We start from the raw sequence: 23851 nt of genomic DNA, 5'->3' as shown, positions 1-23851 counted from the left end.
GTCCCGATCTAAAGTGGCGACCGGGCGTCACCCAGCGGGAGCATCTTTCTCCAGCACTTTGGGATCAACTTTTACCATTTTCTGTCCTTTCGGGTGTCAAAAGCAAACAAACAAAAGAAAATGGGTAATGATGGTGGAAGGTAAAGGACTAAATCTTCGGGTTCTGTGGTGTGCAAAGTCACTAATTCCCCGGTCTTCAGTATCCCCACTCGCCGCGAGCTCGTTCGCGAAGCCGCCCGGAATCCCAGCACGGCGCAATTGAAAGAAACCCAGCGCGAATTGCAGGAACACTTCTGGAACACATGTCCACTGTCGCATAAGCAGTTAATGCGGCCTATCGTCTCCGACTGCGTCGGAAACCTCTTTAATAAAGACTCCGTCCTACGATATCTGTTACCGGGAGATGAAGCCGAGGGTATCAGCTCGAAAGCCGACTGCGATGAGTTTCTCTGTGGCCGGGTGAAGGGTCTCCGTGACGTTGTGGAGCTGAAGTTTGAAGTGGACACCGAGCACGGCGGACATCCATCTGGGAAGCACGAGAAGCGCGAGGGCTGGATCTGTCCAGTCACCGCCAAGCAGTTGGGCCCGAATGTCAAATCCGTCTACCTTGTTCCTTGCGGACATGTCTTCTCCGAAGAAGCGATCCGTCAGCTGAAGGGCGAGAGGTGCTTACAGGTGCTTATAACTCGCTACTGCACCGATGATTGCGTGACGCTAACAGGCGTGCATTTAGTGCGACGAACCTTACACAATCGACAATGTGATATCCATACTCCCGGCGAAAGAGTCGGATAAGCAGCAGCTGATTGAGCGAAGCCAGAAGCTAGCTGAGCAAGGATTGACACATTCTTTGAAGAAGGCGCCTGGTTCGAAGAAGCGCAAGAAGCACGCCAATGGCGATGCTGTCGCTGCTCTCGCCAGTACCGAGTCAGAGGTCAAGCCGGGAAAAGAGTCAAGGCCAGTGTCATCGTCAGCCTTGCGCACGAGGGAAGAATTTGCCACTGCTAGCCGTAGCAACACGTCCACGCCTACTTCAAATGTTCCCAGTGGGATCAAGAATGCAGCCACCGCCATGCTAACTGCTCGTGTACTTGAGGAGGAGAATGAGAAGAAAAAGCGACGCAAGCTGATGGGACATAATGACAACCTAAGCAGTCTCTTCACGAAGGAATCCGATAAAGATGGAATGTCAAAGAATACTGACTTCATGACCCGAGGTTTTACCCTTCCTGCAAATTCTAGGCACCGAGCTTGAATGCCTCCTTCTTGCATTCTGCTCATTTATGTCACAAAACTGGCGTTTCAAGCATTGGCTTCTCGGTGGAAGTTCGGCAAAGCATAGGACCTAGCTCATTACCCCAATTTCTTTATATAATAGATTTGAATTTTTGTACTGATACTTTCAACGATATTTGAACGAACAAAACATTGCTTCCTATTGTACAGCAAGGGTTTAACAAATAACATGCTACAAGAACTAGAAACTTAAACCTCGGGGACCTACCCCAAACGCACCATCGTAGCAGTCTATTCAATAAGACCTCTTGCGCGAAGCTCGGCTTCAATGAGCTTCTTGCGGCCCAATTCTTCATCCCTGTCAGAACGCTTCTGTCTCTTGGCGAAGACTTTGATATTGGGCATGTTTGAGTACCGCTGATTATTGGCGAGGTAATCAGCCAGCTTCTTCGGCTTCGTCTTCACGACTTGCTGAACGTGGTCAACGGCCTGCTGAACAGTGGCGATCGAATGAACAGCAGGGTCGGGGAAGAAGTGGCCAGTCAATTGGGAGAATCTCTTCAAGAACTAAATTGTGAAATGAGTCAGCAACTGCGACAGATTGACTGCCCTATGCAGGGCGAAGGGGGAACGGAGACTGACAGCAAACTTCGTGGCCGGATCATTCAGCGACAGAGACAAGAAACCATTGTCACGAATAGTTTGATAACCAAAGAAAGGTTGCTTGGTCTCGTCAGTGCCGAGGATGTCTGTCAAGTCGTTTGTCGCTTCTTCTGCCTCTTCAACATCCTGCGACGCTTCCTCCGTTTCAGGAGCGGCCTTTTGGCCACCGATTTGCTCAAAAACATAGACAAGAGCCTCCTCAGCCTCTTTGTTGGGAAATTCCAGTGCCGCATTCCATTGTCCATCCGAGGTCGGTACAACCTTGGTCTTCCATATTAACTTGAAAACCGACTGATCGTGCTCCTCGACATCACAGATGCTCGTCAAGGGCTTACCCAGCTGGTGCATGAGGCAGAGCTCGACGACAGCCTGGTGAGCCGCAATTGAGAGTAAGCCCTTCTTAGTAATCTTCTTCTTGTACTGGAACCTGTGTTAAGAAAGACTCATTAGACAACTGCACAGAGCCCACTGAAGAACTATACAGAAGGGTTTCGCTTCCCAGATGAATACAAGCGGGATGACTGGACAGCCAGAGGACCACTTACGACTTGTATACGTCAGTCGGCGCAGGAGGAAGGTCAGACCACCGACCGAGGTGGCCGACGCGATCGAGACCCTCCCATGTTGTCGCCGGCTCATAGTCGTCTGCAGCGGGAGCAGCGTCCTCGGAGGCAGCGGTGTCAAGCGCCTGCGAAGCTTCAGGTGTCTCTTCTTCTACTACCGTCGGAGCTTGCTTGCTTTTAAATTTCCGCTCAAGAGCACCCTCTCCGCCATAGGGGTCTTTAAGACCGGGGGGGTTGTCGGTGCCCCAGATCTTGCGGCGCACCTTCTCGGTCAGCGAGTTCGCGTTGGAGGCGTTGCGCAAGAATTGGCGGGCGACAATCGGACGGGGACGCGCTTCATGTCTGCAGACTGAGCAGACATAGAGAGATCGGGCCCCCTGGATAGAGGGCACTTCCAAGTTTAACAGACGCACAGAGGGACGCATGACTGCAGCGTTGCGGGATTGCTGTCGGGGACTCTTCGGCCAGTCTTGGGAAAAGTTTCAAGAACTCCAAGCGGCTTGTCACGTGATACAGGTCACCGGGCTTGGCGTCGGGAAGAATACTCATGCTGAACCACGTAAATTGCCGTACAGTACACACCAGAAACTCTACGGTCGTTGAATGTCAAGATTCTTATCAGGATTTTGAAGAACAAGCAAGAAAAAAGGATATGGGAAAGTAAAACTTCATGAGTTGTGGGTGTATATACAAGCGTCTACGCTGAAATCATGAAAATGTAAAAGAGAAAAACACAAAACTGTACAGAATGATGCAACCCTCACTTTCCGCACTTTCACTCCCGGACAAACATGCCAGCCATACCCATACCAGTTCCAATGCACATACTAACAACACCGACATCCTGGCCGGTGCGCTCAAGCTCAGGAATAAGAGTCGCCAATTGTCTGGCACCAGTGGCACCCAGAGGGTGACCAATGGCAATAGCACCACCCTTAGGATTGACCTTGGACTCGTCAATTCCGAGCTTGCGAATAGAGTACAGAGCCTGGGAGGCGAAGGCCTCGTTGATCTCCCAGATGTTAACGTCGGAGACATTCATGTCCAGCATTTGCAGAAGCTTGGGAATGGCAACGGCAGGGCCAACACCCATCTCGTCGGGAGCGCAGCCAGCAACAGCAGAGGCAACCCAGCGAGCCCTGATGGAAGAGGTCAAGCCGAGCTCAGTAGCCGTAGAGCGGCGCATCAGCAGGGCCGCAGCAGCACCGTCGCTGACCTGAGAACTGTTTCCAGCAGTGCTGGCACCATCGGCAGAAAAGGCGGGTTTCAAGCTAGCCATTTTTTCGACTGAAAGGTTGTGGCGGATTCCATCGTCCTTCGAGACGGTGATCTCGGTGGGAGCAGCGTCGGGGTGCTCGGGGTCGTAGGACACGGTCTTCACAGAAACGATCTCAGAGTCAAAAAGGCCGGCGTTCTGGGCCGCAGCTGCCTTCTTGTGCGACTCGGCGGCAAAAGCATCCTGGTCTGCTCTGGAGACTCCGTAGCGAGCGGCGACATTCTCCGAAGTGATACCCATCGGCATGATGCAATCCCGAGCATCCTTCGAGTATGAATCCTTGAGTTCAGGCCAGAGGACAGTGGGAATAGCGCGGGAACCGTAGTTGCGGGTCATGGACTCCATTCCACCACCGACACCAACGTTAATTGCGCCGGCACGGATTCCATTGGCAATAGTGGAGATAGCAGCCAGGCCGGACGAGCATTGTCTGTTGATAGTATGGAAAGAGACGGTGTTAGGGAAACCGGCATGGATCTGAGCCATACGGCCAGCTTTGGCACCGCCGAGCTCCTGGAGAACAGAACCGATGGCGACGTCGTCAATTAGGGCCGGGTCAAGGTTCGGGTTCGCCTCAAGAGTGGCACGAAGCACGTTGGCAAGGAGCTCTTCGGGATAAGCATCCTTGAAGCCACCTTTCTTCGCTCGGGTTACAGGCGTACGGAGAGAAGAGAGAATGACAATGTCATTGGGAGACTTCTGGAGGACCTGACGCAGGCCCCGGGGAATCGGAGAGGCCATCGTGAAGTAGATCTAGGGGTTCCTTTGCAAAAAGAATGAGGACCAGAGGATCAGAAGCTTGAAGGATTTCACGTAAGAGCAGAAGTCGCAGCTCGTGTATCAGTTCCGACAGGAAAAAAGAGAAAACTGGGGAGCGCTAGCATACTTATTGGCGAAGGGCCGCCATGGTAGGAAATTCTGGGGCTCGGGATCCATCGCTGGTGAACGAGCCGTTCTGGAGGAGCCACCGTATTGCCGGCAGTGAAGATCGGCTAAGCGGACAGCCGCGGGGAAAGGCGGAGGGGGGGAATCTGAGGATCTGATTACGGCTATGCCTTGCCGAAGTGTTGTGCGTGCTCGAGTGCATATATTCCAGGGACGGGAACCCCCACCCCCTCTCCTTCCGTATTGTTTATTCTCTCGGTGGTCGATCTTGAGTGATCTAATGCTGTTCTCGCCTGCCCAAGCAGGTACTTCCCATAGATATACCTTACTTTATCTGTTATCGACTAGGTACATACGGTTTGCTTTCCGATGGCAAATAACCAGTTGAATCCGTTCCGTCTTGTTCAGATCCGAATGCTTATGTCAGCTTCATCGGAACACCAAGTCGGAACCGACCGGACAGTGCTTGGTAGCCATAGCTCCATTTCCGGAGGTCTAGAAGTATGCATTCCGAAATAGGTAAGCAAATCAAAGTATAGTAAGGTAGGTAAATAGATCTACGATTCGACTCTGCAGGCGGAGATCTACATTCTGTGAGAGTGACCAAGATCCACAACTCTTTACTGGAATTTTATATAACAGCAGCCTGTTGTGCTCCGTATCGACCACTACATTGACGTGTAAAATAAGAAACGTAAAACAAGGAACATCGAGAAACACCGTGGGCCTAGGGTATCATAAAAATATCAACAGCGTATAATGTGACTGTAGTGACCAGGGACCTTGCGTCGGCATTTCTCACAATCAGACCGGTAGCCCATCGAGAATGTCAACTTCTTTGGGCTGGTTTCACCTCCTGTAATAGTACCCGGCGAAGGTTTTGAATCACGCATGCTCTCATACATGCCACTCATTTGTCCAGAAGAAGGGGACGCCGGGCGCGACATAGTGTAGGTCATATCCGCATCGCTAGCCGAATCTTTGCTACTGATGGCCATGGCATCGCCGTCACTAACGGGGCTGGGAAGATGTTGATCACGCCACCAAGCTGTATTGCGGTCGTTGTACAAGTCATCCAAAGCATCGTGACGTGTACGATATGCACCGTTTCGATGTTCCATGTTCTCAGTGGAATCGACCGCAGAGGGGCGGGTTTCATGGGCAAGGCATGTAGTCTGTTGCTCGCTTATTGTGAGCGAGCGGTAGATGACTCTGGGTGGTATCGGGGATTGTTGTGAGCGGTCATTGCAGCTCTCGTCAACAAAATCCACACCGACATTGTTGCCGTTGTCAACGTCCATTTCCGTGCCATACCGAGCGGCTGAAAGCACTGATTGGGCCTGCCGATACTCTGCTTCCATTAAGCAGCTGCGAGGGTTGTCGCCACGATGCCCATGATCATTATCGTCCTCCGAGGACTCTGCTGGGGTCAGACTCGACACGCCGACTTGTGGGTCATTCTGGTCACTTTTCAAGAACGGGAAACTGCTATTTGTTTGGGGAGAGGCACGTAGAGGTAAAGAGCGATGTTTCTGTTTGACTGTTGTGAGCACTACATCACGGTTTCCTGCGGACTTCAGCTACAGGCGTACCTTTTTTTCATGACTTGTGATTCCATCGGGCTCATGGTCCTCCTTCTCTCGCGGACGCTTGGGAGTATAAGTGATCATGTCTAAAACGGCAGCAGTACTGCAAGACAGCGAGTGAGGAAGCGAGCGAACTGGAGGCGAGTTCGCCCATTAAAGTATGGCAATGACAATGTGAACAGTGACTGGGACCCCCTATTTTTATCGACAGATGGGAACTCGGTACATTGAAAAATGGATTCCAAGTGCCCGAGTAGTTGCAGGAGCTATATCGAGGCGAGTTCAAACACCATTTGTTTGACTGCTCATGTATTCACCGGTCTATAGAAGATGGCGTTGGCATCAAAACCCGGGGTAGGAACATGAAACATTGAACTTAAGCTCAGTTCAAGTTGCCAGAGCAAAGGGAAAGTCCAGAACTAGAGCGATGGAAGCCTCAGGCCACAGATCGGACAGGCTTCCAATGAGATTTCGCAGGTTATTTGCTCTGCTTACTACTACAGGTAGCTAGTAGGCACTTTAGAATTCCTCCGACAGAAAAAGATACCTAATACACCACGATACACCCGCATTCGAGCACCATTACACAGCGAATACCAGTTGAACATTAAGCCGTTACCAAACCAACCTAAGGAACATCATCGTGAGTGAGACGCCCAGTCTGAAGTGTTTAACTAAGGTGGTGATGATTTCTTCCTTCAATGGTCATAGCATGCCACTGCAATGACCGCGCATATAAAGGCTTACCTATGATGTTGCCTGCTCTGATCTCTGTACGAGTATCAAGATACAGGATGGGTATCTCAGAGTATCAATGATCGATGATGTCACTCTTGTCCAGTCATGGTTGCTCGAATCATTCCTGCGAATGGAATTTCCTCGACAGTTGAGCTCCCATCCTTCTTTAAACCCAATAGATCGATCTTACTTCGCAAGCCTAGCTTAGCAATCAATGGTATCTTTAGGTAGCGGGTTCGCCCTCGTGGCTCCTGCCTCGAAAGGACTGGGATTCGCCTTTGCCCAACAGCTGCTGTCTCACACGAACCTACCCGTCATCGCAACTGCGAGAAGGGAATGTGATGAAGTCCAAGATAGCCTGTTAAAAGCAGTCAAGAGCCGATCTGATGACCCAAGAGAGCGACTGAGGGTTTTGCAAATGGACGTGACTGGTACGAAGCTCTTCACTTGGCCAAACCTCAATCTTTGCTTGTCCTCCTGCTGAACACTCTATCAGATGAATCAACCATTCAAGCAATGGCCTCACATATTCGACGAGAGTATCCAGACGCTGCTCTCCGTATAGCTATCACCGTTCCTGGAATTCTACACGTCGAAAAATCACCATCGCAAATTGATGCTGCCAGCGCTCTAAATAGCTACAAGGTCAACGCTCTCGGCCCCATGCTGCTGATGAAGCACCTGGCACCCTTTTTGCCTACCAAGTCTTCGAAGCCCTTTCTGGTAGACCCAAAGCCTCGAGAGGACGATTGCTCTTGGAAACTCCCATCACATGCCATATACGCCATGATGGCTGCGCGAGTAGGCTCAATTTCGGACAACGCAACTGGAGGCTGGTACTCGTATCGTGCCAGTAAGGCATCTGTTTTCCAAATAGCGAAAACCTTTGACTTAAATCTACGCACTCGGAGCAATGACCGGGCATTAGCGGTAGCGATGCACCCCGGTACCGTCCAGACGGACTTCACGAAGGAATACTGGGATGGACGAAACATGTTACAGCCTCTCGACTCTGCTAATAGGCTGCTTCAATTCTTGTGTACAATGAGGCCCGGCAACAATGACGGGCGAGGTCGATGTTGGGATTGGAAAGGAGAGGAGGTTCTCCCATGAATGAGGACGAGGGACGAGATTCAATAAGGCATTCAAAGGCAAACGAGCCCCCACCAGCACATTGATATAACGAACACTTTTGGAGGGAAAAGTCAATCTGCAACTCTGGAACCTAACTTAGATTTCGAAACATCGATCTTCCTATGGATTATCAGACGATCGCTCAGCGAAAGGTATCCACTGGGTCAGAGATAACCATGCGGGATTGGCCGCTTTTTCCTGCATGCGGGAGAAGCGTTCTTCCCTTCCTCTCCGGCAAAACGCTTACACGCTAGCAATTCCCCCAAAATTCCCCAAAACACTACTCCGGCCCCAGTAAATGCGCGCACCACACCTTTGGTTCTCCCCTTCTCTTCTCCTGGACACACCTCTCAATCATTTCTCAACAGCAAAAAAAGAGTTCTCCCCTCCTCTTGACCCACTAATTAAATTCTACTCGCTAGCATCATCAGTACTCTGATTCATTCGTCGACCACCAATCTCCAGCCCACTTTGGAGGAAGCTTATTGCCTTACCCCTGGTTGTCAGTTGCATGGGGACTGTGGAGGATATGCAGCCGTTAAACTATCTCCAGGTCCACACGGAACCTGCCGTCGTGGGCCGCTTGGTAGATTTCGAGTATGGGTAATTTCAAAGCACCTGTATTTGTGTGCCTGTGACCGAGCAAGCTCCCAGCTCAGTCCGTGGCTTGCAGACCTGCCTTGTGGTATGGCCCTGACCAGGTGACCGTCAGCAGTGCTGAACGCTGACTCTCCGCTTATGTGACCCAAATAGTCTGACACATCCAACTTGATCTACCAGTGATAGTCTATACAAACTGGTTGCCTTAAAGATCGAGGAAGAGGCTGTTTGGTAGCTCCGGAAGAATCTATACGAATCTGCTTCGGCATATTTCATAGATTCACAATGGTTGGACAGATGGAGCATGGACTGCACCTTGCAGCTCAATACTGAAGCCCTGCGACACCTTCGAGATTGAGCCAGGTCGCTTGCATCGAAGGGGAGCATGGCCAATTCCGGTAAACAAAGTCTTAGGATGCGTACTGGTAGAGTGATTTATATTGTCATAAGGCAACCTTGATAGCTTCCAGTTCAGGCAATCAACACTACACCGACAGTTGGCTGATCGAAGTCATTTGGGCTGAGGTCGGTCCATCATGATTTAGATTGAGATATCGACTCTCTATGCAACGGTATATCAGGATGAGTTCTTCTGCCTGATGCAGGATTATGGTATCTCGAAGGCCAGCTGGCTGGTTCCCTGCTGGGATGAGTGTCTGCGGCACGTGTGTGGCCTTGATCCATTATCATTGGCAGCACCCCCAGTTCTGTGAGCCGGGACACCGAGACCACGCTTCCTGCTGTACTACGTCTGCAGGAGGAACTGACAACGAGGCGGTCAATCTGTCAGTGCCTCAAGTTCGGCACGTTTCAGTCTAGCGGTGAGAAAACACCATGCGCATCAGCGACCAGCTATGGAACGCAGCACCAAACTGCTGCCGGTGAGGGCTGAGTCGCGATTGCCTCGGATCTGTGCGAGATCGACCTCTCTGGTGTCACCACTGGCAAGGTGAGGTTCAGCTATGCGCATACCTACTGAGCTGACCGCAACACGGAGGACGTCACCATCTCACCCCGGTTGTAGTGCATTTGGCTGCAGGTCGGAGCGTATCCTAGCCCAACGACTTAAGGTCTGTCCGGAATAGGTGTGATATCTGCGCGGAGCCTCTACGGAGTCCGGACTGTGGACTGTGAACTGTGGACTGGACTCTGGACTCTGGACTCTCAATATGTATATACATTACTGTATGATAATGGTGGTGATACATCAGTCGAGGGAAGAGTGGAGGGAAGAGTGTGGTATTGTTTCACGGACATTACAGTCAATACGGTTTGGTACCTCTCCTGCCATACAACCTTAATCGAGGCTCCTAATTTTTCATTTGTGTGAATCAGTCCGATCGCGGGGCCCACTCGGTGCAATCCCCGTCTTGTTCCTCCATCCATCCATCCATCTTCTTCTTTCTAAACTTGAACTCCGCTTGCCAATCTGCAATTTGATTCTGTTTTTTCTTCCCTCTTTCTCGCCCTCCCCCCATCTCCTCAATCACTTAACTCCTCCTGTCTTCTCGCTACCTTGGCCGGCTTCTAGCCTCTTTTTTAATTTCCATTCAATTCAACATAACGAGAGCTTAAAAGTCTACTCCTACTTGTTCATTCATTTTTCATTACCCCTCCTCCACCAAGAGCTACACCCTTATTTTTCCCAGCACATTCTGCGTGTCTCCCTACACCACAATGCCTTTGATCAGCACCACCGAAGTCAGCGAGGACACTCGTGGTGAGTTTACAATGGCATCATAAGCGCGGCCGAGATCGTTCTCTGCTAACCATTGCGCCCTCGTAGTCTTGGGATATGATCCCCTTCTCTCCCCCCAGTTTCTGCAGACCGAGATCCCTGCTGTGAGTCATACCACTTCCGCACCACTTCCGCACCACCTCCGCACCACTTTCTCGGCCATTGTGAGCCACCGTGGGGCCACCTCCTGAAACCAGACTACCTTTCGCTCTCCGTCAACCTGCTAAACCTCTTGAATGATATAAAACTGACTATTGTCCTAGCCCGCGCGCGCATTAGAGGCCGTCCGTGCCGGCCGCAACCAGGCAATTGAGATCATCGAGCAGCGCGATGACCGCCTGCTCGTGGTTGTTGGCCCCTGCTCCATTCATGACCCTGAGACGGCTTTGGAGTATGCTCGTCGCCTCAAGGAGCTGTCTGAGAAGCTCTCCGGCGACCTCTGTGTCATCATGCGTGCTTACCTGGAAAAGCCTCGCACCACTGTCGGTTGGAAAGGGTTGATCAACGATCCGGATATTGACGAGACCTACAACATCAACAAGGGTCTTCGTGTCTCCCGCCGTCTTTACGCAGACCTGACTAGCATGGGCTTGCCTATTGCCAGCGAGATGCTGGACACCATCTCCCCCCAGTACCTTGCGGATCTCATCTCTCTCGGTGCCATCGGCGCCCGTACCACCGAGTCCCAGCTGCACCGTGAGCTCGCCTCTGGTCTCAGTTTCCCCATTGGCTACAAGAACGGCACCGACGGCAACCTGACCGTGGCCATTGACGCCATTGGCGCTGCCGCCCACCCCCACCGCTTCTTGGGTGTCACCAAGCAGGGTCTGGCTGCCATCACAAAGACTTCTGGTAACGAACACGGTTTCGTTATCCTTCGTGGAGGCAACAAGGGTACCAACTACGACCGCGAAAGCATTAAGGCTGCCCGTGAGGCCCTCCATGGCAAGAAGCAGCGCGAGGTTGTCATGGTTGACTGCTCTCACGGTAACTCCAACAAGAACCACCGCAACCAGCCCTTGGTCGCAAAGGAAGTTGGTGACCAGCTCCGCGAGGGCCAGGATGCTATCATCGGTGTTATGATCGAGTCCAATATTAACGAGGGTAACCAGAAGGTCCCTCCCGAGGGTCCCTCCGGCTTGCGCAAGGGTGTCAGTATCACGGACGCTTGCATTGACTGGGAGACCACGGTCACTGTTTTGGAAGACTTGGCAGATGCAGTTCGTGCCAGACGTGCCGCCAAGGCTAAGTTTGCTGCTGAATAAGCTATCACGACTGTTTCGACAGTCCAGGCGTGACGGTTTCCCTTCTGTTTACTCGAGATGGTCTGATTTATATACCATAGCCAGGGCGCTCTGATTTTCCCTGCCTTTAATCCGGTGACGATAATGATTCTCTTCATTTTATTTTATTTCCACTTACTTGTCCACATATTGGGTGTTGTGTGCTCGCGTCAGTGGCCCTTGGTAGCTTGGTTTCGGGGTCTTGATTCATGGTAGTATCAAAAGTTTGGCATGATTATCTTACGCCCTCTGCGATTGGTTCGGGTTTACATCCAATTATCCAAAGTTTCGCACGCAATCTGAAACGTACAGTTGAATCATTGAAATCTCCATAGTTCACACAGCAGCTGGGCGGATGCTAGTGTCGAATTAGTTTAGCATCTGCAAATAAGTAGCTAATGTAGTAAGATCATCAAGGGGGAAAAAAACGAAAATAATAGGAATATATGTATATGTACATCGATATGGCAAAACCACACTTGAGACTTGCGCAGGTCTCGCAAATAGAACAACAGCACATAGATTGGTACATCTCGGCGAAGCGCGCACACACGTTCACACACCCAGAAGAGAAAAAGCAGGATACGCCACAACCCCAAATGTGGTAGAAGAGAGGAAGGAAGAGACGACAAAATGCCATGCGAAACATGAAACAGAGGTCTTCCGGGGGGAGATGCTGCGAGCAGACAGTATGAGAAAGCTTTGCTCTCTCCCCGCGCGCCATGTGAGTTTCCCTGTATTTTCCTTGATTTCCATACGTCGTCCTTTCACCGTCCAGTGAGCCAGCTCTTCCAGCTTCGCGTCGTCTGCTTAGCAGCATCCTCGGCATTGGCCGCCAGGGTGTCCAGCTGGCCCTGCTGTGCGGGAGCGACAATCTCACCGGACGCCTTCGCGGCATTGATGGCTTCGAGGACGCGAGACTTGTCCTCCGCGACAAGGCTCTCGGGGATGGGGTTGGGGTTTGCCTCGGCGGGGGTCTCGTCCGCCTTCAAGCCCCCAAATAAGTACTGCTTCGCCTTGTTCCAAGGGCGCTGCTGCCGCTCCTCGTCTTTCTTTCGTTGGTAGATCTCGGCAATCTTCTCGTTCTTCAGCAATTCCAGCTGTTCCGGCGTGGCGGTTCCGTTGACGTAGGCCACCTTGGCGTCCTGTAGGGTCTGTAGCTCCTTCTCGATCCACAGTGTTCGCTGACGGCGGTTGTATAAAGAGAGAGACACAATGGAATACACGGTGAGGGCTCCGCAAACGCCTGTTTCGCTCTACGGTCAGTCGCTGGGTGAGGTTCATAGATATTTGTCGCTTATCACGAAGTAGAAGGGGCCAGGGAGAGAGGGAGCGCAGAGGGAACAGCTCCCCCGCAGCAAGCTTGGTATTAAATGCAAACTTCTGCTCAAGTGCATGCTCGAGGAGGAAAGGCGGTTCAACATACCCGATGCAGCAATAAGAGTATAAACCATAGTCTTGTGGGCCTTGTTAGCGAATCGACGGCCAAAGTCGATCATCTGATCCACGCGCGACGTCGACTGGGCTAACCGAGCAGCACGGGCTTGTGCTCGCAATCGCTCGACCTTCTCCTTAGGAGTCTCGGGTTTGCCTCCGGGCTGTCCACCCTGTTGCTGTTGAGCTGCATTGGCCATGAAGCCGGGGAGCTTGTACGGAGCCGCGGAACCAGGCTTCGAGTGGGCGTAAGGCCCTGTGGCCGTGAAACGGGTCGCATCGGCGGCGGATCGAGACATTATGCCAGTCGTCGATGTGCCGATCAGGATTGATGAAGATACAAGCGAAAGGAAGAGGTGTACTGAGGGTAGGAGGGAAGGAGGCGGCCGGATGGAGCGTGGGGATAATTGATGGGTGGATGATGGTATGACCTCAAGCCGGACTCATTCGTTCGAGAATTGGTGGTGGGGGGGAGGGAGGAGGAGGAGGCAATCGAGCGAAACAAATAAATGTTCAATATCAATAGGCTAAATCCAACAAAAAGGTCCCTCTCCGGTAACCTGAAGCCCTGAAGACAGATGGAGAGCGGATCGTGGAAGAAACGGAGGTTTGGTTGGGGTCGGGGAAATTTTCAGCGGAGGAAATGAAGAGGTCGATTGCATTGAACAAGAAGAGCAGAGCAACACTAAGAAAAGAGAGCCTGCGAGCCCCCCCCCCCCCAAATCGACCACCACTTCGGCTCAACTCTAAGGTTCATTCTTCAAACCTACAGCAACGACAACCGCCATCCATGTTCTTCATTCAATATATCTATAGTATATTGATATTCTCCCAGGAAATTTCAAATCGCGTTTAATACCTCCCACCACTACCTACTTAATTCGGCTGCGAAATAAATACCTCCTTTCCCTCAAGAAACAATGGACTACAACTCAGCCGATCTGACATCTGTTCTGCGAACCCTCTCTGCGCTATCCAACCAACAATCCCCAGCTTCATCTTCGGACATTGTCCCGCCCACTGATTCTCAGGCACATCATCCCGATGACCCCGAAGATAATGATCCATACGAACCATCAGAAACCCTCCCCTCGGTTCCCGTGACGCGCCAGCAGCAAGCGCAACAGCAGAAGGCTTTGCCCTCTCCAAATCCCAGTTATACCCACCCTCCGCGAGCCCAGACAACTCATGAGGGCACAACGGGTGGTGATTCTTCGTCCATAACCACTTGGAATGCCGCTCTCCGCCACGTCATGCGCACAGTGTCCCAGCATGAGAACCTCCAAAGCCGCATCCGATGGTTAATCCGCCGCCAGCACGACCACGAAAAACAGTGGTGGCAGGGTCGGGAAGCTTTGGTGAAGAAGCAGCAAGCGCGAACGGAGAAGAAAAAGGAGCTCGATGCTGTGCTGTGAGTGGAATCCAACAGTCGCTAGGAAAGCTATGTCGTTCTATGTTCCGTGGTCGATGCAGTTTGCCTCGGTCCAGAAACAAAAAGGAAATAAGGAGCGGGTCAGGTACTATCTGGAGATCGTTTCTCTCTGACTCTCGACCAACTAGACGCTCTGTCGGTGCGCCAGTTGACAATAACAAATCAATTTCGGTACGTACTGCGCTGGTGTCGTTATCGTGATGGCTTGAAGACAAAAAGACACAACGCGGATACGCAAGCAGAACTGGGTTTTATCTGACTGGACTAATGCGCCTTCGTGGCACTTGACTAACAGACAGCCGAGGAAGATCAAGCCGAGCTGACTAACTACGATGCGAAGGTCTACAGAGCTTCGAGGCAGATGGCCGATGCCATGATTGCGGAGCTGCGTGGATTAGGGATTCCATTCTTCAATATCCGAAAAGACCTGGTGCTAACCGCTGATGTTAAGTCCGAGACTGTAGTGAATCCGTTTGGCGGCCAGAAAGAGACACTCATTACCAGGCAAGATTTGTTGCAGTTGCAGCGGCGGATTCTGGAGTTGTTATTGGATCTTTGTGGGGAGCAGTAATTCATCTGCCTCCCAGAACAATACGTGCAGATGTTGTAATCAATTGTGGCCTTTTGTCATGTGTGTGTGCACGTGTTACTGTCACAATCCGCGGTCTGTTGTAGTCACTTTCGTACAGCGAGGCCTGTCTGGATCTTGAGTTGAGAAAAACAGTCCCTGAAGATCAGGACAAGCCAAGGCGTTGTATATGTCCGAGGGGCCCTATCACACAGTTCTTGTACCGCTAACTATGATTATGTACATCAAAGTGTATGGGAAAAAAAATCCTCAACCATCTATCTTGTTGGCCGCTTGGTATTCCAAGATCCTGCGCATGGTTATTGATCACTTATATGCAATGGAAACGAACCCTAGATTAAAAATACAGCCCTGATGATGGCATGGGCAGTGAATCACCCAAAGCAAGGAGCAGGTAATGAGGCAACCAATCGTTCAATTGCCCACATTCGGAAATGCAACAGACACAACGGCGCCCGAGGAGAGCAGAAAACACCTTGAATGCAAAGAAGGTTGGCATAAGGCCGGGTGATTGTTGAAATGAGCAATTCATTATGCATACCGCAGGCACCTTCGCTCACCAGACCAGGTCCCCTCTGAAGACTACTCTGGTTTTTTCTTCGCGACAGCCACGGCTACAGCGACTGCGGCTCCAGCAATGGCACTATCTGGAGCAGGATCAAGGCGGATGTAAGGTTCCGCCGACGGGATGGAAGGCAGTTGCAAAGTGCGCGTCTCCTTGACAAGCTCGTTCAGATAGAGTTGACAACGATCTCTGAACCCGGGATACTTGTTGATGACACTACCATCGCAGGCGATCGACAAACTTAGTGGACTACCTTCACTCTCAACCACAGTCACCTCCTGCGTCTCTTTGAGGGATGCGGTGGCGGGAGTGCTGAGTTCCGGGTACTCTGCCTCATTACGCAAGCACCACATGCTATGGATTGCTGTCGCAAGATATCCTGCGGCTCGGTTCGAGACGATCTGGCAGACACGCTGGAGAAATCTCATTTCCTCCACCGACGGAGGTGTGGTAAACGTATGTTCCTTCTGCAAGATGTTTGTCGATGAGGCTAAGCTAGTTGATGTATCAGCTTCTATGCAAGCAATGATACTAGTGTCAAACGAGTAAGCGTCGCGCATTGAGTGAGGAAGATTGCCGCCAAACAGCTGCGCTGTCTCCACTGCTTCGACGATAATAAGCCGAATGATTTCGCCGAGGTAGCGGCCAGTGATCATATACTCCAGAGGCTGATAGTCAGGTCGAAGATGGGTGCTGTTCAGGACCTCGTCCCACCGGGACATAGGTAATATTCCGCCGCCAAACATACTCATCTCGCTGTTGATGATAACGTGTTTCGCGTAATCAAACCAACCTGGAGGTCTGGTGCCGAACTTAGTCAATCCGATCTGGTGCACAGGAAAATGAATCGCTACATTCGTTCCGGTCCCCAAAATGAGGGACATGCGAGTCGCCGGATCCACATAGGCGTGAGACAGCAGGGTTGCGGAGCTGTCATTCACGATAGCATCCACTTCAATGTTCAGGCCACGCGCTCTGCAGGATTGGACAATTAAATTGCCGAGCTCCTGTCCAACGGTGCCATTAGAGCAATGAAACCCCTTGCCCATATGTATTACCAAACCGCTGCTGATGGATGTTTGTTCAATCGGAAACGACCAGGACAAGCCCATGGAAAGTGGGGTATGCCCCCGGCCATAATTTGAGCCTACCTCTTGTAACATGGCGTCAATCTTTATTGCCATCCAGTCGAAGAACAGCGTTCCTTCCAGCAATTTGACCTCATTATCAATTGACGAAGAAGACACATTGAGGGTGCGCATGACCCCGTGACCACGTAGTTCCACCAAAGCTACACGAAGTGTGGAGCCTCCCACATCCAGCGCCAGGTACGTTCCCTTCTCTGCTCCTGAAGGTAGAGCATGGTTATAGGATGGCAGCATGCATACTGGGCTGGCTTGAAGACAGGACTTAAACTGCGCGCGAATCTTGTCTGACATTGTTATCATGTTTTGCACAGACAAAGGTGCCGAGAGCAGACGATCAATCTCATTCGCAAAATCATCCAGCGTCCGGCGTCCCCAATAAGCTCTCTGAAAAGCTTTCCGCCGCTTGCGGGAGGAGTCGCGGAAGAGAGATGGGAACAGAAGCATTGCCTCCAGGGCTGCAACAATGTTGGTGAAGAGTTCTTGCATCCTGTGCAGGACCTTGACTAAGGGAGCTGGCATGGTGCGGGTGTTGCGTCTACCTTTTAAGAGTCTGGACAGTAGCGACGAGTGGCTGTCCAGCTTAAGGTAGGGGAAAATGAGAATTTGGGGCCGTGATCAACTTTGGCTGCTCCTTATACACCGCAACCACCACCGGAAATAAATAGTCGTGAGTACGGATAAAGGCCACTTAAGTAGACAATCAAACGAAAAGTACACTCGACCGGGCCAATGAGGTGAGAATCCCCAGAAGTTCTCTTCACCAGTGGAGCAGACCAGATGTATGAGATCGAGGGTGACACCGCCACGGCAAGTCACAAATCCTTGCGCAGCTTGCAGTGGACACGGTCCGTGAACCACGAGTCAAAAGACGGAGAAGACAGTAATATATCGGTGTCGTAGTGATATATCAGTGACGGAAGACCACGGTCAAGCCTGATGCCGGATTACTGTCTTCCACTTTTCTCTTTTTTATTTTTCTTCTGAGAAAAGTAGGGGAGGAGAGGAGCAAGGTGTATTTCGGATGCTGGGGCCCTCCTCTTCCTCCTGTGAGTGGAGGAGATTGAGCCAAAGTCAAACGAGTTGCAAGGGGGAGGGGGCCGGGGAGACAAATTTAGTGATGGATGGGCGGATGGATGGACGGAAGAGGGGTGAGAGAAAGGATAGATGAAGGTGGACGAGAGTGTTGATGTTGCGTGGTTGAGGAGGGGGAGGAAAGGAGGTGGTAGTCGTTGTTTGCTGATGTGGAGTGATAATCAGTTGCTAATCAGTTGCGGGATGGTGAGTAAGTTAAAGAAGGGAGGTGAAGATGAAGGTGAAGGGATGGTCGTGGTTGTCGTGGATGTTGTTGTGGTAGCAGCAGCAGCAGCAGCAGCAGCAGCAGTCGTAGTCGTAGTCGGAGTCGTAGTCGTAATTGTTGTAGTTGTAGTAGTATCAGTAGCAGTAAAGTTAGTAGTAACTTAATAGTAATGGTGGTAGTAGGACCGATTGATTATTCTTAGTGGCAGCGGTCAAGGTGTGGTTCGCAATGGTAATCCAAGTTGTACCGGCACTTCTAGTCTCTTAAGGTATGCGAAGTCAACGTCGCGCGTGTTATCATTCCTCAAAGTACGAGGTACGCAATGCCCAAGACAGGGTAGGATGAGGGGGAGGGAGGAAGAAACGAAAATGACAGCTTAGAGACAGACAGATAAACAGGGAGGGAAGGAGGAAGGGAGGGACATATTGACCTGCGATTTTAGTATGTGTTATTTATGTATCAGGGGAAAAAGTGACTTGAAATTGTGCATTGTGAGAGAGAGAGCGTTTGCTTGTTTGCGTACTTGGGTGAAAAGTGGAAACGCAGAAGGAATGGAAGGGCAAGTGCTGTTGGTATGGTCTGGTATTGTAGGTATGGTTCGGTACTTACCACTTTTTTTTTCTCCCCAATTTTGAGTCCCTGGTGGAGACAACAAATTGCTACCTTGCCGTTGGACTAGATTATAATTTGGTGACTGACAGATTAAGGTAGTATATTATTAGTCTCACAATGGGTTGCTCAGGCTTGGCCCATGTTATACATATTCTGAGCTACTGCTCTTGGTAGTTGAATGTCTATGGGGGTTTGCAAACCTTTTTTGTCTTGTCTCGAAGGTGACCAGATAGTGTGCTGTAATTTTCTTCGTGGGATAGAACAAAGGACAAACCGACAGACAGGCGCAACGACTAACCTTTGTGAGTTTACATAAATGTGTTATACTTAACTACTGTGTAAGTACTACGAGAAGCTATATGTACTGTACGGAGTACTGTGCAGTTCCATTCGTGTGCGAATCAGTGGATACAAAGGCGCAATCGAACTCGATCATCAGCAGTGTGACAGTGTTGCATTGGATGAAGTGGATTGATTACTACTGATCGCTCATAGATACGTACTGTTCGAAAACCGTTTTGGTATCTCCAATACCAGTGACCTGTCTCTCTTGGTTGGGGAAAAAAATCGATGGACAATCGATGGACAATTGATGGATGAGGATTATGATGACACACGATCGGATGTCCTCCACATACTCACATTCTCCGATGGATTCTCGACAGTGGCACTTTACAGGTATGGAGGTCGCAATGTGGCTGCTGCGACGATTTCGGCAGGCCGAAACCCTGGCTCGGAAGTCGACAGGTTATGATGACGATGACAATGTCGTGGGTATTGTTGAGGATGTTGAGTTACAACAGAGACCCGACCATTGGCCAATCCATCTTTTCTGGGTGTTCGTTCTTCTTCTGCTTCATTTCGAGATTTTGCCCCTCATTGGTATGTGACACTTTTAGTCAGGACTCAGGAGAAGTAGTTAGTTACTGTACTCCGTACAATAAAGACCACTGGCGGGTGCAACGGTGGTAGTCGGACTAATCATCCCGTCGTGTAGTGTTACACTGGCTACGGAGTAGGGATCCCTCGGTTTCCTCCCCCGGTGGGCCATCCATCCATCCATCCATCCATCCATCCGCCCTCCCTCCCTCCTCCCCTCCTCCCTCCTCCCCTCCCCTCCCCTCCCAATCATCACCCCTACTACCTGGTATTGTATCATTTATCAGTTATAAGCTACTAGGTAGTTCTCTTTGCATGATCCTTTCCATTCTCATCGACCCTTCTCCGGGCCCTCCTCTCTTAAGTCTCCGTTGAACAGCCCCAATCTCGTTCCTCTCTCTCTTGAGAAAGTTCTGGATTCAACATACACCTCCCCAGTTACCTCCAATCCCATCCCCACCGCCAAATTCGAACTTTGCTCTGATTTCACTTTCCTCCTGCATTCCAGATACCCTGCCAAGACACCGAGACACGTACTGCCAAGGGTTGAGCCCTGCCAGAGTTCACTGGAAGTCTTGAACGACTCTCATCGTGCTTGGGATGAATCGAATGCAGCTCAAGAGTAGCAAGGGCGGGAAGTCCTGGTTCAGATGCAGCTGACTTTCATCATTGCTAGTGTCAGGTCACGTCTGCTGGCCGATGCTCAAGTGCTCGTCTTTACCAACGCAATGCTCGACACTCCATAGTAGGCAAGCTTCCTCGTATCCCCGCTGTAATTTATATATCAACCTCAACATGCCACTATCGGGGCTTCGTTCACACTATTCACTCAGACCAAGACAATAATGTGCCTGCCCATCAGTGAGCTTCATGGTAGTCAAGCAGATATGGATGAAAATAAGTTTCGACGACTAAAAAGGATCGTTATCCCGAGTTTTGCTTCCCAATCATGCCATCAGATATTGCAGCGAAACGCAATCTCCAGGTTCATGCTGGGCAAGCAACCGTAACCATAGAGATTTTGCTGCCCTCATTTACCCAGGAAGATGTAACCATACTTATCCATGCTTCTGAGCAGATCGCTTCATCCACGATCTAGGCCCCCTGCAAGGCGTTCGATTTATGGCGTAAAGCAAGCAGCCCTCTGGATTGACAGAAACCTCTCGTGCAATATCTGCATAAGACGAGAGAAGCATTATTCGGCCATCGCGGGAATTGAACAATCAGCTTTGTTGCTTGACCGGTGGCCATAAGTCACATACATCGTCGGCAACGTGAGCGTAGGATTGTCTTTGATTAGTGCTTAAAGCCTTCTGGCGGTTGACAACCATCCCTTGTCAAGGTCTGTCTCCTCTCAACTAGTTCTGTATGTAGCGTATCAAGGTATCTGGGAACGTCGACTGCAGTAACACGGGCGGCTTGCACAGGTATCTGCTCAGCTTCGGCTTTGAAATCTCTAGAGGATAAGGATATATCGGTTCCAATTCAGGAAGGCGACCATAATTCTGCGCATGTTGATGCCCGAGGCTTTCATATGGGCGTGTTCTCTTTCGTTCAAGTGGCTGCCATATATCCGCATGTAAGTGTACAGGTTACCACGAAGAAACTTCTCCTGAATGGGGACTTTGCCTTCCAACATATGACCAGGCGGAATGAATTCATGAAGAACTGGTACAGATTCCGTTGCAACTTTCCTCAGCCTTATCCCCTAATCCTCATCGTCGTTTCACCGCATGCCGGACTGACTGATGTGATCAGTGATGGACAGTTAAATTACGGATGAATCTGGGATTGCCAGGTGCTTGGCCAGCTTTTCCAGACTAGCCTTCCATCATTCATAGTGACCCATTAACTCCGGATAAAGCGAGGTACTTTGTACATGATCATGTATCTCGACAACGGAAAGACGGAAGTCAAGGCTGCAATTGTGGCAGTGGTTAGGTATCTCCCACTCGAACAATTGAAAGGACCCTGGTACCTACTCAGCAATGCCACCTTCATCCCGAGCAAATCTCGTTTGCATCGGCAGTTTTCTCTTTGAGCTCTCGATCAGACTTATTTGAGCTGAGTTCATAGTGGCATGGATTTGCATCACAGACCGTCATATTCTCCCCAGGCGAGAAGCCCGACGAACCATTTGCGCAGCATTCTTGGTCATTTGACCATCGCGGCTCTGGCTTGAGCTCGGGTTGCTCAGAAGCCTGTAACTTTGAGCGGATGACAAGCTTACAGGGGACTCGCGGCAGGGTCCTGGAGACCGAGTGAGAGCAAGCCCTGGTTTTGTATGGCGCCCTTCGGCCAACGTCATGTCTTTGTTTAGGTGCTGAGCTTCAAAGATAGGAGCTGGCCAACTGAACGAATGGCTGCGGCTGTTTTCGATATCACTATCACCTGCTCTGTTTTCAAACTACTGCCGCTGACACCCTTCTTTGAGTTCTAGCAAGCTTGATGACTGGTCCATGGCGAAACATCCCTCTTTTCCCTCGCTTTTTATTGACTCCGCTCAGGAGAAGACTCCCAGTATTGGAACTCTGAGGCCAACTGCACCGGGAAATGGAGGGGAAAAGGACGAGGGGATCTCACACATGGATTGGATTTATACATCTTGCATCTTGCCCTGTCGAATGGCTGCAGGTTCTTTCAGGGTTCATCTCTGAAGGCACAAATTTCTGCACTGAGGCAATCTTCCCTTTCTGACCTTCAAAATGAGACTCTGTATTTTTTTAGCACAGGCTTTCTGATTGGCATTTTTGTGGGGGTACTTAGCTCGTGCCCGACACTTTTGGCTAACTGCTCGCTCGAGTCTACTCCAGCTCCCACTTTGCTTTCAATCTTGACAGATGCTACCCATGAACCCGGAGTGAATGGCCGGGTCTCAGATCTCGCCCGTGCCGTACAAGCAAGGCTTGCAGGAAATATCGCTCCTCCGATTACTGGGAATGGCTCCCTGCCCCTGGTCTGGAAGATAATCGAGAAGATCTTCGCCAGTGGTCGTCAATTCACTCTCGTCGATCTCGCACTCAAGATTGTCACTTCAGAACTTTTGTCACAGGACATACTCATGGGACTCAATCAGTATCAGACCTCTCGACTAAACTTGCTTCACAACAGAAATCCAGTGCTAGCATATCAACCGCTATATCCTAGGAAAGCTGCTCAAGATGTGCCCTATAGTGTCGCAGAGGAGACTCTCAGGGCCGCTATTTACATACAAGATGATCTTACCAGGAGAAAAGGTGAACTCAAACCCGTTCTACTCGTTCCTGGCTCGGCCATTCCTGCCGGATCAATGTTCCAGTCCAACCTCGCAAAACTACAAAAGGCCATACCAGAAGTAAGCATGGCCTGGGTTAATGTCCCTTCCGCTTCTCTAGGGGACGTCCAAGTCAACTCGGAATATATTGCATACGCGATCAATTACATCACCGCCCTCTCGGAAAGTAATCTGACGGTGATAGCATGGTCTCAAGGAGGTCTCAATACCCAATGGGCATTCAAGTATTGGCCGTCCACGCGCGCCGTAGTCACGGATCTGATTGCGATCAGTCCCGACTTTCATGGGACTGTGGAGACAACACTTGTTTGCCCTATCTTCTCGAACGTTGTCTGCACTCCTGCCATTTGGCAACAAGCGTGGCATGCAGGCTTTGTTCGAGCGTTGAGACGCGTCGGAGGCGATTCGGCCTATGTGCCCACGACGACTGTCTATTCCTCATATGATCAGATTGTGCAACCGATGAGTGGAAAACAAGCTTCTGGGATTCTTCAAGGTTCCCCGGTAGCAGATGTGTCCAACAACCATTTGCAGACTATTTGCCGGGATCGGCCCGGCGGTGGCCTCTATACCCATGAAGGAGTTCTCTATAGTTCTTTGGCATGGGCGCTTATCGCAGATGCGCTTCAACATGATGGCCCGGGGGATCCATCCCGACTCAACCTCACGAATGTGTGCGGGCAATGGCTCCCACCTCAGCTAGGCATGGAGGATGTGAAGCGCACGGAGGGGTTGCTGCTGATAGCTGTGGCCGAAGTTCTCAAATACAAGCCGAAAATATTTCAGGAGCCTGAGGTTGCGGACTATGCTTGGTGAAGGGCCGGTCGTGCGCCACAGCTAGTGGGCCTCTCGATGACCATTTTATCCTTTGAGCATGAAAGATTTGAAAGATTGATATCAAGTTGTGAAAGGGTTGACA

At 50.7% G+C, this 23851-nt stretch overlaps 11 protein-coding genes across 11 annotated transcripts; 6 read left to right on the top strand and 5 right to left on the bottom strand.

Annotated features, from left to right (window-relative positions):
- The first annotated feature begins 37 nt into the window (after window positions 1–37).
- Window positions 38–1419, top strand: BO72DRAFT_478404 (uncharacterized protein). Its single transcript, XM_040947503.1, has 3 exons — window positions 38–140; window positions 201–675; window positions 734–1419. The coding sequence occupies exons 1-3, from the start codon at window positions 121–123 to the stop codon at window positions 1253–1255; spliced, it is 1017 nt and encodes a 338-aa protein (XP_040800043.1). The 5' UTR covers window positions 38–120; the 3' UTR covers window positions 1256–1419.
- On the bottom strand, window positions 1364–2908 carry BO72DRAFT_449280 (mitochondrial 54S ribosomal mL50 protein). The gene is made up of 3 exons (XM_040944986.1): window positions 2445–2908; window positions 1879–2326; window positions 1364–1803 (listed from the first exon to the last, which is right to left on the bottom strand). The coding sequence occupies exons 1-3, from the start codon at window positions 2885–2887 to the stop codon at window positions 1528–1530; spliced, it is 1167 nt and encodes a 388-aa protein (XP_040800042.1). The 5' UTR covers window positions 2888–2908; the 3' UTR covers window positions 1364–1527.
- Window positions 2909–3122: 214 nt separating this feature from the next.
- On the bottom strand, window positions 3123–4707 carry BO72DRAFT_449279 (thiolase family protein). Its single transcript, XM_040944985.1, has one exon. It carries the CDS (start codon window positions 4477–4479, stop codon window positions 3238–3240), a length of 1242 nt encoding a protein of 413 aa, XP_040800041.1. The 5' UTR covers window positions 4480–4707; the 3' UTR covers window positions 3123–3237.
- A 521-nt stretch (window positions 4708–5228) lies between these two features.
- On the bottom strand, window positions 5229–6582 carry BO72DRAFT_449278 (uncharacterized protein). The gene is made up of 2 exons (XM_040944984.1): window positions 6216–6582; window positions 5229–6155 (listed from the first exon to the last, which is right to left on the bottom strand). The coding sequence occupies exons 1-2, from the start codon at window positions 6291–6293 to the stop codon at window positions 5370–5372; spliced, it is 864 nt and encodes a 287-aa protein (XP_040800040.1). The 5' UTR covers window positions 6294–6582; the 3' UTR covers window positions 5229–5369.
- A 429-nt stretch (window positions 6583–7011) lies between these two features.
- On the top strand, window positions 7012–8398 carry BO72DRAFT_153694 (short-chain dehydrogenase/reductase). Its single transcript, XM_040939246.1, has 2 exons — window positions 7012–7378; window positions 7444–8398. Exons 1-2 carry the CDS (start codon window positions 7162–7164, stop codon window positions 8058–8060), a joined length of 834 nt encoding a protein of 277 aa, XP_040800039.1. The 5' UTR covers window positions 7012–7161; the 3' UTR covers window positions 8061–8398.
- Window positions 8399–10078: 1680 nt separating this feature from the next.
- Window positions 10079–12111, top strand: BO72DRAFT_431855 (3-deoxy-7-phosphoheptulonate synthase). The gene is made up of 3 exons (XM_040943145.1): window positions 10079–10401; window positions 10468–10523; window positions 10683–12111. Exons 1-3 carry the CDS (start codon window positions 10359–10361, stop codon window positions 11682–11684), a joined length of 1101 nt encoding a protein of 366 aa, XP_040800038.1. The 5' UTR covers window positions 10079–10358; the 3' UTR covers window positions 11685–12111.
- Window positions 12112–12469: 358 nt separating this feature from the next.
- On the bottom strand, window positions 12470–13785 carry BO72DRAFT_478398 (cytochrome c oxidase assembly protein COX14; the record flags this gene model as incomplete). Its single annotated transcript, XM_040947502.1, has 2 exons — window positions 13129–13785; window positions 12470–12948 (listed from the first exon to the last, which is right to left on the bottom strand). Exons 1-2 carry the CDS (start codon window positions 13433–13435, stop codon window positions 12470–12472), a joined length of 786 nt encoding a protein of 261 aa, XP_040800037.1. The 5' UTR covers window positions 13436–13785.
- A 271-nt stretch (window positions 13786–14056) lies between these two features.
- On the top strand, window positions 14057–15139 carry BO72DRAFT_381092 (uncharacterized protein; the record flags this gene model as incomplete). The annotated part of the gene is made up of 4 exons (XM_040941418.1): window positions 14057–14547; window positions 14697–14739; window positions 14864–14998; window positions 15059–15139. 4 exons carry the CDS (start codon window positions 14057–14059, stop codon window positions 15137–15139), a joined length of 750 nt encoding a protein of 249 aa, XP_040800036.1.
- Window positions 15140–15626: 487 nt separating this feature from the next.
- BO72DRAFT_153593 (putative hexokinase) lies at window positions 15627–17712 on the bottom strand. The gene has a single exon (XM_040939245.1). It carries the CDS (start codon window positions 17387–17389, stop codon window positions 15740–15742), a length of 1650 nt encoding a protein of 549 aa, XP_040800035.1. The 5' UTR covers window positions 17390–17712; the 3' UTR covers window positions 15627–15739.
- A 1291-nt stretch (window positions 17713–19003) lies between these two features.
- BO72DRAFT_449273 (uncharacterized protein) lies at window positions 19004–19678 on the top strand. The gene has a single exon (XM_040944983.1). It carries the CDS (start codon window positions 19385–19387, stop codon window positions 19667–19669), a length of 285 nt encoding a protein of 94 aa, XP_040800034.1. The 5' UTR covers window positions 19004–19384; the 3' UTR covers window positions 19670–19678.
- Window positions 19679–21543: 1865 nt separating this feature from the next.
- On the top strand, window positions 21544–23810 carry BO72DRAFT_487071 (putative lipase; the record flags this gene model as incomplete). Its single annotated transcript, XM_040947961.1, has 3 exons — window positions 21544–21594; window positions 21756–21919; window positions 22386–23810. 3 exons carry the CDS (start codon window positions 21544–21546, stop codon window positions 23746–23748), a joined length of 1578 nt encoding a protein of 525 aa, XP_040800033.1. The 3' UTR covers window positions 23749–23810.
- Window positions 23811–23851: the final 41 nt, after the last annotated feature.

The sequence above is a fragment of the Aspergillus fijiensis genome, assembly GCF_003184825.1.
Source record: "Aspergillus fijiensis CBS 313.89 unplaced genomic scaffold BO72scaffold_32, whole genome shotgun sequence".
Classification (NCBI taxonomy): Eukaryota; Fungi; Ascomycota; class Eurotiomycetes; order Eurotiales; family Aspergillaceae; genus Aspergillus; species Aspergillus fijiensis.
Note: the sequence above shows the minus strand (reverse complement) of the source record. Positions and strands in the feature narration are given on the sequence as shown.

Excerpts from the sequence above, each read along its gene's own strand:
- BO72DRAFT_478404 (XM_040947503.1), top strand. The coding sequence starts at position 121 with ATGGGTAATGATGGTGGAAG. Across the intron at positions 141-200 it reads ATGGGTAATGATGGTGGAAG|TATCCCCACTCGCCGCGAGC; the intron begins GTAAAGGACTAA and ends CCCGGTCTTCAG. Across the intron at positions 676-733 it reads AGGGCGAGAGGTGCTTACAG|TGCGACGAACCTTACACAAT; the intron begins GTGCTTATAACT and ends GCGTGCATTTAG.
- BO72DRAFT_449280 (XM_040944986.1), bottom strand. The coding sequence starts at position 2,887 with ATGCGTCCCTCTGTGCGTCTGTTAAACTTGGAAGTGCCCTCTATCCAG. Across the intron at positions 2,327-2,444 it reads CCGACTGACGTATACAAGTC|GTTCCAGTACAAGAAGAAGA; the intron begins GTAAGTGGTCCT and ends TTCTTAACACAG. Across the intron at positions 1,804-1,878 it reads ATCCGGCCACGAAGTTTGCT|TTCTTGAAGAGATTCTCCCA; the intron begins GTCAGTCTCCGT and ends TTCACAATTTAG.
- BO72DRAFT_449279 (XM_040944985.1), bottom strand. The coding sequence starts at position 4,479 with ATGGCCTCTCCGATTCCCCGGGGCCTGCGTCAGGTCCTCCAGAAGTCT.
- BO72DRAFT_449278 (XM_040944984.1), bottom strand. The coding sequence starts at position 6,293 with ATGATCACTTATACTCCCAAGCGTCCGCGAGAGAAGGAGGACCATGAG. Across the intron at positions 6,156-6,215 it reads TCACAAGTCATGAAAAAAAG|AAACATCGCTCTTTACCTCT; the intron begins GTACGCCTGTAG and ends ACAGTCAAACAG.
- BO72DRAFT_153694 (XM_040939246.1), top strand. The coding sequence starts at position 7,162 with ATGGTATCTTTAGGTAGCGGGTTCGCCCTCGTGGCTCCTGCCTCGAAA. Across the intron at positions 7,379-7,443 it reads TTTGCAAATGGACGTGACTG|ATGAATCAACCATTCAAGCA; the intron begins GTACGAAGCTCT and ends ACACTCTATCAG.
- BO72DRAFT_431855 (XM_040943145.1), top strand. The coding sequence starts at position 10,359 with ATGCCTTTGATCAGCACCACCGAAGTCAGCGAGGACACTCGTG. Across the intron at positions 10,402-10,467 it reads AGTCAGCGAGGACACTCGTG|TCTTGGGATATGATCCCCTT; the intron begins GTGAGTTTACAA and ends GCGCCCTCGTAG. Across the intron at positions 10,524-10,682 it reads TGCAGACCGAGATCCCTGCT|CCCGCGCGCGCATTAGAGGC; the intron begins GTGAGTCATACC and ends CTATTGTCCTAG.
- BO72DRAFT_153593 (XM_040939245.1), bottom strand. The coding sequence starts at position 17,389 with ATGCCAGCTCCCTTAGTCAAGGTCCTGCACAGGATGCAAGAACTCTTC.
- BO72DRAFT_449273 (XM_040944983.1), top strand. The coding sequence starts at position 19,385 with ATGATGACACACGATCGGATGTCCTCCACATACTCACATTCTCCGATG.